The sequence below is a fragment of the Salvelinus fontinalis genome, unplaced genomic scaffold (genome assembly GCF_029448725.1).
Source record: "Salvelinus fontinalis isolate EN_2023a unplaced genomic scaffold, ASM2944872v1 scaffold_0005, whole genome shotgun sequence".
Lineage (NCBI taxonomy): Eukaryota > Metazoa > Chordata > Actinopteri > Salmoniformes > Salmonidae > Salvelinus > Salvelinus fontinalis.
The window spans coordinates 1,380,803-1,390,802 of record NW_026600214.1 but is presented as its reverse complement, the minus strand read 5'-3'; the positions used below and the strand labels follow the sequence as shown (position 1 = coordinate 1,390,802).

General features: G+C 49.5%; 1 protein-coding gene across 1 annotated transcript in view; it reads left to right on the top strand.

The window, feature by feature from the left end:
• LOC129842012 (serine/threonine-protein phosphatase 2A 55 kDa regulatory subunit B gamma isoform-like) overlaps window positions 1-8,311 on the top strand; it is a 23,904-nt gene extending 15,593 nt beyond the window's left edge. Inside the window, exons 7-11 of the mRNA XM_055910387.1 lie at window positions 2,265-2,429; window positions 3,094-3,263; window positions 3,423-3,514; window positions 4,451-4,526; window positions 4,931-8,311. Of these exons, the coding sequence (XP_055766362.1) occupies window positions 2,265-2,429; window positions 3,094-3,263; window positions 3,423-3,514; window positions 4,451-4,526; window positions 4,931-5,173 (746 nt within the window). The 3' untranslated portion in view covers window positions 5,174-8,311. The remainder of the gene's footprint in view (window positions 1-2,264; window positions 2,430-3,093; window positions 3,264-3,422; window positions 3,515-4,450; window positions 4,527-4,930) is intronic.
• The last annotated feature ends 1,689 nt before the right edge of the window (window positions 8,312-10,000 follow it).

Here is a 10,000-nt window from a genome sequence, read left to right as displayed (position 1 = left end):
CCACCACATCTACTACTGTACAGTTAATCAGGCTAGCTACAACCACCACATCTACTACTGTACAGTTAATCAGGCTAGCTACAACCACCACATCTACTACTGTACAGTTAATCAGGCTAGCTACAACCACCACATCTACTACTGTACAGTTAATCAGGCTAGCTACAACCACCACATCTACTACTGTACAGTTAATCAGGCTAGCTACAACCACCACATCTACTACTGTACAGTTAATCAGACTAGCTACAACCACCACATCTACTACTGTACAGTTAATCAGGCTAGCTACAACCACCACATCTACTACTGTACAGTTAATCAGGCTAGCTACAACCACCACATCTACTACTGTGCAGTTAATCAGGCTAGCTACAACCACCACATCTACTGTACAGTTAATCAGGCTAGCTACAACCACCACATCTACTGTACAGTTAATCAGGCTAGCTACAACCACCACATCTACTACTGTACAGTTAATCAGGCTAGCTACAACCACCACATCTACTACTGTACAGTTAATCAGGCTGGCTACAACCACCACATCTACTACTGTACAGTTAATCAGGCTAGCTACAACCACCACATCTACTACTGTACAGTTAATCAGGCTGGCTACAACCACCACATCTACTACTGTACAGTCAATCAGGCTAGCTACAACCACCACATCTACTACTGTACAGTTAATCAGGCTAGCTAGACATAGTCCTGTGTTATTCTACCTGAGTATCTCTCCTCCATAGTCCTGTGTTATTCTACCTGAGTATCTCTCCTCTAGACATAGTCCTGTGTTATTCTACCTGAGTATCTCTCCTCTAGACATAGTCCTGTGTTATTCTACCTGAGTATCTCTCCTCCATACATAGTCCTGTGTTGTTCTACCTGAGTATCTACTCCTCCAGACATAGTCCTGTGTTGTTCTACCTGAGTATCTCTCCTCCATAGTCCTGTGTTATTCTACCTGAGTATCTCTCCTCCATAGTCCTGTGTTGTTCTACCTGAGTATCTCTCCTCCATAGTCCTGTGTTATTCTACCTGAGTATCTCTCCTCCAGACATAGTCCTGTGTTGTTCTACCTGAGTATCTACTCCTCCAGACATAGTCCTGTGTTGTTCTACCTGAGTATCTCTCCTCCATAGTCCTGTGTTATTCTACCTGAGTATCTCTCCTCCATAGTCCTGTGTTGTTCTACCTGAGTATCTCTCCTCTAGACATAGTCCTGTGTTGTTCTACCTGAGTATCTCTCCTCCATAGTCCTGTGTTGTTCTACCTGAGTATCTCTCCTCCAGACATAGTCCTGTGTTATTCTACCTGAGTATCTCTCCTCCAGACATAGTCCTGTGTTATTCTACCTGAGTATCTCTCCTCCATAGTCCTGTGTTATTCTACCTGAGTATCTACTCCTCCAGACATAGTCCTGTGTTGTTCTACCTGAGTATCTACTCCTCCAGACATAGTCCTGTGTTATTCTACCTGAGTATCTCTCCTCCAGGCATAGTCCTGTGTTGTTCTACCTGAGTATCTCTCCTCCATAGTCCTGTGTTGTTCTACCTGAGTATCTCTCCTCTAGACATAGTCCTGTGTTATTCTACCTGAGTATCTCTCCTCCATAGTCCTGTGTTATTCTACCTGAGTATCTCTCCTCCAGACATAGTCCTGTGTTATTCTACCTGAGTATCTCTCCTCCATAGTCCTGTGTTATTCTACCTGAGTATCTCTCCTCCATAGTCCTGTGTTGTTCTACCTGAGTATCTCTCCTCCATAGTCCTGTGTTATTCTACCTGAGTATCTCTCCTCCATAGTCCTGTGTTATTCTACCTGAGTATCTCTCCTCCAGACATAGTCCTGTGTTGTTCTACCTGAGTATCTCTCCTCCATAGTCCTGTGTTATTCTACCTGAGTATCTCTCCTCCATAGTCCTGTGTTGTTCTACCTGAGTATCTCTCCTCCATAGTCCTGTGTTATTCTACCTGAGTATCTACTCCTCCAGACATAGTCCTGTGTTATTCTACCTGAGTATCTCTCCTCCATAGTCATGTGTTGTTCTACCTGAGTATCTCTCCTCCAGACATAGTCCTGTGTTATTCTACCTGAGTATCTCTCCTCCATAGTCCTGTGTTGTTCTACCTGAGTATCTCTCCTCCATAGTCCTGTGTTGTTCTACCTGAGTATCTCTCCTCCATAGTCCTGTGTTATTCTACCTGAGTATCTACTCCTCCATAGTCCTGTGTTGTTCTACCTGAGTATCTCTCCTCCAGACATAGTGGACATCAAGCCAGCCAACATGGAGGAGCTAACTGAGGTGATAACAGCAGCAGAGTTCCATCCTCACCACTGTCACCTGTTTGTCTACAGTAGCAGTAAGGGAACGCTACGTCTCTGTGACATGAGGGCCTCGGCACTTTGCGACAAACACACCAAGCGTGAGTTGAGGACATACGGGAAGACAAAAGCCATTGCTGTCAGTCTCTAAATCATGGGCATTCAAATCTTACTCTTCGAGGTCCAGAGGATGACTACTGCTGATTCTGTTCTGCCTGATAATTAATTCCAACCACATGATGTCCCAGGTCTAAATCAGCCCTTCATTTCAATCGGCAGTAGAACTGGCTTCCACCCACATGGTGTCCCAGGTCTAAATCAGTCCTTCATTTCAATCAGGATTAGAACTGGCTTCCACCCACATGGTGTCCCAGGTCTAAATCAGCCCTTCATTTCAATCAGGAGTAGAACTGGCCTCAGGTCCAGATTGGAATTTACCCCCCTAAATTGTGATATCCATCTCTCTGACTCTCCCTTCATCTCCTCATCTCTCCCCTCCTCTCCTCTACCTCTCCTCTCCCTCCCCTCTCTTCATCTCTCCACTCTCATCTCCCTCTCCTCTCCCCTCCCCTCATCTCCTCTCCCTCCTCTCCTTCCCTCTCCCCTCATCTCCTCTCCCTCCTCCCCTCTACTCTCCTCTCCTCCCCGTCTCCTCTCCTCCCTGTCTCCTCTCCCTTGTCTCCTCTCTCCTCCCCATCTCCTCTCCTCCCTGTCTCCTCTCCATTGTCTTTTCTCATCTCCACCTAACTCTCTCTCTCCCTCCAGTCTTTGAGGAACCAGAGGACCCAGGAAGTCGTTCGTTCTTCTCTGAGATCGTGTCGTCGGTGTCGGATGTGAAGTTCAGTCACAACGGGCGGTACCTGCTGACCAGGGATTACCTGACGGCCAAGGTGTGGGATTTACACATGGAGAAAGGCCCAGTCGAAACCTACCAGGTCAGCCCGCTAAACACACACACACACACACACACACATGTACACACACACACACACACATTAAATGAATGGCTTGGAAAATTCTGTCAACACTCTCTCCTGCCCCCTCCCTCTCTCCCTCTCTCCTTCCCTTCTTCTCTCATGTCTGTCTCTCTGTAGGTTCATGACTACCTGAGGACTAAGCTGTGCTCTCTGTACGAGAACGACTGCATATTTGACAAGTTCGAGTGTGTCTGGAACAGCTCCGACAGGTGTGTGCGTCTTCGTCTACTCTGAGGCTTTATCCCACAGATAAATCAATCCCAGAGAAGAGCTTCGTCTACTCTGAGACTTTATCCCACAGATAAATCAATCCCAGAGAAGAGCTTCGTCTACTCTGAGACTTTATCCCACAGATAAATCAATCCCAGAGAAGCGCTTCGTATACTCTGAGACTTTATCCCACAGATAAATGAATCCCTTCTCTCCTTCCCTCTCTCCATCTCTCCTCCTCTTCCTGTCACAACTCTACCCTTCCCTCTCTCCATCTCTCCTCCTCTTCCTGTCCCAACCCCATCCTTCCCTCTCTCCATTGCTCCTCCTCTTCCTGTCCCAACCACCCTTCCCTCTCTCCATCTCTCCTCCTCTTCCTGTCCCAACCCCATCCTTCCCTCTCTCCATTGCTCCTCCTCTTCCTGTCCCAACCACCCTTCCCTCTCTCCATCTCTCCTCCTCTTCCTGTCCCAACCACCCTTCCCTCTCTCCATCTCTCCTCCTCTTCCTGTCCCAACCTCACTCTTCCCTCTCTCCATCTCTCCTCCTCTTCCTGTCCCAACCACCCTTCCCTCTCTCCATCGCTCCTCCTCTTCCTGTCCCAACCACCCTTCCCTCTCTCCATCGCTCCTCCTCTTCCTGTCCCAACCACCCTTCCCTCTCTCCATCTCTCCTCCTCTTCCTGTCCCAACCACCCTTCCCTCTCTCCATCTCTCCTCCTCTTCCTGTCCCAACCACCCTTCCCTCTCTCCATCGCTCCTCCTCTTCCTGTCCCAACCACCCTTCCCTCTCTCCATCGCTCCTTCTCTTCCTGTCCCAACTCTTCCTTTTCTTCTCCCTCTCTTTGTCCCTCTTTCATTCCCCCCTTCCATCTCTCTCCTCCTTCTACTACCTCTCTCTCTCCTCCTCTCCCTCCTCCTCTCCCCTCTCATCAGCGTGATAATGACGGGGGCGTACAACAGTTTCTTCCGGATGTTTGACAGGGAGACGGGGCGGGGCGTGACCCTGGAGGTAAGCATTTATAATCAAACACACAAGTCGCTAACGTAAGTCGCTAACGTAAGTCGCTAACGTAAGCCGCTAACGTAAGTCGCTAGCGTAAGTCGCTAACGTACGTCGCTAAAGTAAGCCGCTAACGTACGCCGCTAACGTAAGTCGCTAACGTAAGCCGCTAACGTAAGCCGCTAACGTAAGCCGCTAACGTAAGTCGCTAACGTAAGCCGCTAACGTAAGCCGCTAACGTAAGTCTCTGTGCTACTGAAATCCCAGTGTGGAGAACTGCTGGCTGATGATGTCACAGGTCTAATCTGATCAGAGGAAAATAATGAAACCCTTTTCTGGTCCAGATTTCAATTTGCCCGCTCTAAACGTGTCCTCTCTTTCTCTCCTCTCCTCTCTCTCTACCCTCCCTGGAGGCGTGGCGAGAGACCAGTAAGCCGCGAGCTGTACTGCGGACGCGACGGATCTACACCGGGGGCAAGCGTCGTCGCGGCGACGTGGGGGTGGACAGTCTGGACTTCACTAAGAAGATCCTCCACATGGCCTGGCACCCCGAGGAGAACATCATCGCCATCGCCTCCACCAACAACCTCTACATCTTCCAGGACCGGGTCAGCCCCGACACACAGGGTCCAGACCTGGTTTCAGATACCATTTAGCACTGGGTCAGCCCCGACACACAGGGTCCAGATACCATTTAGCACTGGGTCAGCCCCGACACACAGGGTCCAGATACCATTTAGCACTGGGTCAGCCCCGACACACAGGGTCCAGACCTGGGTTCAAATACCATTTAGCACCAGGTCAGCCCCGACAAATATGGTCCAGACCTGGGTTCAAATACCATTTAGGACAGGGTCCAGACACAGGAACAGGACTGAGAAGTAGTCGTTAAACACACGCACGCATGTGCACACACGGGCACACACACACACACAGGCACACACACAGGCACACACGGGCACACACACGGGCACACACAGGCACACACACACACACACGGGCTCACACACAGGCACACACACACACACACACGGGCTCACACACACACAGGGGCTCACGCATTGATTGTTGGACATAAATTGAAAGGAAATAACAAAAACATCAGAGACTAGTCCCTCCATGGAAAGAGTTGGACAGGCCTGAGATCAGTCTATAAGGGGAATGAGTTGGACAGGCCTGAGATCAGTCTATAAGGGGAATGAGTTGGACAGGCCTGAGATCAGTCTATAAGGTGAATGAGTTGGACAGGCCTGAGATCAGTCTATAAGGTGAAAGAGTTGGACAGGCCTGAGATCAGTCTATAAGGGGAATGAGTTGGACAGACCTGAGATCAGTCTATAAGGGGAAAGAGTTGGACAGGCCTGAGTTCGCTATCTAAGGTGTCTAAAGACAGAGGAAGGTGGTGAGTGTGTGTGTGTGTGTGTGTGTGGATCCAATCACTGTTTGTATTGTTGTTTAAGTCAACAGCACGTCACTAGACGTCCCGTTTAACGGATTCCCTTTATGATCACAACACCTCAGCACACCTGGTTACACCGGACACCTTTACACACAGCTGGTGAGAGTGGACACTTCTGGACACCTTTACACACAGCTGGTGAGAGTGGACACTTCTGGACACCTTTACACACAGCTGGTGAGAGTGGACACTTCTGGACACCTGGTGACACATCTAGACACCTGGTGACACATCTGGGCACTTCTGGACACCTGGTGACCCATGTGGATGAATCTAGACACCTGGTGACACATCGGGATGAATCTAGACACCTGGTGACTCATCTGGACACCTGGTGACTCATCTGGATGAATCTAGACACCTGGACACCTGGTGACACATCTAGACACCTGGTGACACATCTGGACACTTGGTGACACATCTGGATGAATCTAGACACCTGGTGACACATCGGGATGAATCTAGACACTTCTGGACACCTGGTGACCCATCTGGACACTTCTGGACACCTGGTGACACATCTGGACACCTGGTGACACATCTGGACACCTGGTGACACATCTAGACACCTGGTGACACATCTGGACACTTGGTGACACATCTGGATGAATCTAGACACCTGGTGACCCATCTGGATGAATCTAGACACCTGGTGACACATCTGGATGAATCTAGACACCTGGTGACCCGTCTGGATGAATCTAGACACCTGGTGACCCGTCTGGATGAATCTAGACACCTGGTGACTCATCTGGATGAATCTGGACACCTGGTGACTCATCTGGATGAATCTAGACACCTGGTGACTCATCTGGACACATCTAGACACCTGGTGACCCATCTGGATGAATCTGGACACCTGGTGACTCATCTGGATGAATATAGACACCTGGTGACCCATCTGGACAAATCTAGACACCTGGTGACTCATCTGGATGAATCTAGACACCTGGTGACTCATCTGGATGAATCTAGACACCTGGTGACCCATCTGGGCACATCTAGACACCTGGTGACCCATGTGGACACATCTAGACACCTGGTGACACATCTAGACACCTGGTGACACATCTAGACACCTGGTGACTCATCTGGACACATCTAGACACCTGGTGACTCATCTGGATGAATCTAGACACCTGGTGACTCATCTGGATGAATCTAGACACCTGGTGACTCATCTGGATAAATCTAGACACCTGGTGACTCATCTGGATGAATCTAGACACCTGGTGACTCATCTGGATAAATCTAGACACCTGGTGACTCATCTGGATAAATCTAGACACCTGGTGACTCATCTGGATGAATCTAGACACCTGGTGACTCATCTGGATGAATCTAGACACCTGGTGACTCATCTGGATAAATCTAGACACCTGGTGACTCATCTGGATGAATCTAGACACCTGTTGACTCATCTGGACACATCTAGACACCTGGTGACTCATCTGGATGAATCTAGACACCTGGTGACACCTGGACAAGCTGATCCTAGATCTGTGCCTAAGGGCAACTTCTACCCCAAGCTACTAAATCACGTATGCTTCCATCCATCCACTCATATAGGTTGTGTTCCAAATGGACCCTATTCCCTATATAGTGCACTACTTTTGACCTGGGACCATAAGGCTCTGGTCAGAAGTAGTGCCCTATAAAGGGAATACTAGGTTGATAGTATTCTCATGTCCTGCACCATGTTCTGTAAATACTGTCTGTCTGTCTGTCAGTCTGTGTCTGTCTAACCTAGTTATCTCAGTGGTCAACCATTACATAGAGTCAGAGTTATATAGTCAGACTGTGCAGGATTTTGTTCCTGACCACCACCAAATCACTTTGAAAATAGCTAATCAAGTGGATTAGTCAAAATCAGGTGGGTTAGTGCAGGGCTGGAACAAAAGCCTGCACAGCTTGTACTGATGGTCTTCTAGGGTTGGTGGCCACTAGTTTAAAGGGTCAATCTGGGATTGATTCTCGTCCAGGGTTGGTGGCCACTGGTTTAAAGGGTCAATCTGGGATTGATTCTCGTCCTGGGTTGGTGGCCACTAGTTTAAAGGGGCAATCTGGGATTCTGCGACATCACACCGCTTGAGTTCTCTCTCCTCCAATCATACACAGTAGTGTAGTGGCGTCAGCGCGGCAACCTCACGGCTAACCAATCAGTAAGAGTGTTGTTGTGCTGTGGTCAGGACCATTGCAACAGTAGCATGTTATCCAGTGTTACTGTCGTTGTATATCTATCATACCTGTATAACTAATAGTTATCTAAACAGTCCCAATGAACACTTGATGAAGGAATGTGTAAACAAAAATAAATTAAATCATGTGAATCTGAGGATCAATCGTGGTGTTGATTATTTGACGAAACTGTGTTTTTGTGTGACATTGTTTGTTTGTGGGCGACTGTCTTCTTCCTGGGGTCATTACATCCTACAGGAGGCCTGGTGCTGTATTCATGTCTTCCTCCTGGGGTCATTACATCCTCCTGGAGGCCTGGTGCTGTATTCATGTCTTCCTCCTGGGGTCATTACATCCTCCTGGAGGCCTGGTGTTGTATTCATGTCTTCCTCCTGGGGTCATCACATCCTACAGGAGGCCTGGTGCTGTATTCATGTCTTCCTCCTGGGGTCATCACATCCTACAGGAGGCCTGGTGCTGTATTCATGTCTTCCTCCTGGGGTCATCACATCCTACAGGAGGCCTGGTGCTGTATTCATGTCTTCCTCCTGGGGTCATCACATCCTACAGGAGGCCCGGTGCTGTATTCATGTCTTCCTCCTGGGGTCATCACATCCTACAGGAGGCCCGGTGCTGTATTCATGTCTTCCTCCTGGGGTCATCACATCCTACAGGAGGCCCGGTGCTGTATTCATGTCTTCCTCCTGGGGTCATCACATCCTACAGGAGGCCTGGTGCTGTATTCATGTCTTCCTCCTGGGGTCATCACATCCTACAGGAGGCCCGGTGCTGTATTCATGTCTTCCTCCTGGGGTCATCACATCCTACAGGAGGCCCGGTGCTGTATTCATGTCTTCCTCCTGGGGTCATCACATCCTACAGGAGGCCTGGTGCTGTATCCATGTCTTCCTCCTGGGGTCATCACATCCTACAGGAGGCCTGGTGCTGTATTCATGTCTTCCTCCTGGGGTCATCACATCCTACAGGAGGCCTGGTGCTGTATTCATGTCTTCCTCCTGGGGTCATTACATCCTACAGGAGGCCTGGTGCTGTATTCATGTCTTCCTCCTGGGGTCATCACATCCTACAGGAGGCCTGGTGCTGTATCCATGTCTTCCTCCTGGGGTCATCACATCCTACAGGAGGCCTGGTGCTGTATTCATGTCTTCCTCCTGGGGTCATCACATCCTACAGGAGGCCTGGTGCTGTATTCATGTCTTCCTCCTGGGGTCATCACATCCTACAGGAGGCCTGGTGCTGTATTCATGTCTTCCTCCTGGGGTCATCACATCCTACAGGAGGCCTGGTGCTGTATTCATGTCTTCCTCCTGGGGTCATCACATCCTACAGGAGGCTTTGTGCTGTATTCATGTCTTCCTCCTGGGGTCATCACATCCTACAGGAGGCCTGGTGCTGTATCCATGTCTTCCTCCTGGGGTCATCACATCCTACAGGAGGCCTGGTGCTGTATTCATGTCTTCCTCCTGGGGTCATCACATCCTACAGGAGGCCTGGTGCTGTATTCATGTCTTCCTCCTGGGGTCATCACATCCTACAGGAGGCCTGGTGCTGTATTCATGTCTTCCTCCTGGGGTCATCACATCCTACAGGAGGCCCGGTGCTGTATTCATGTCTTCCTCCTGGGGTCATCACATCCTACAGGAGGCCCGGTGCTGTATTCATGTCTTCCTCCTGGGGGTCATCACATCCTACAGGAGGCCTGGTGCTGTATTCATGTCTTCCTCCTGGGGTCATCACATCCTACAGGAGGCCTGGTGCTGTATTCATGTCTTCTTCCTGGGGTCATTACATTCTACAGGAGGCCTGGTGCTGTATTCATGTCTTC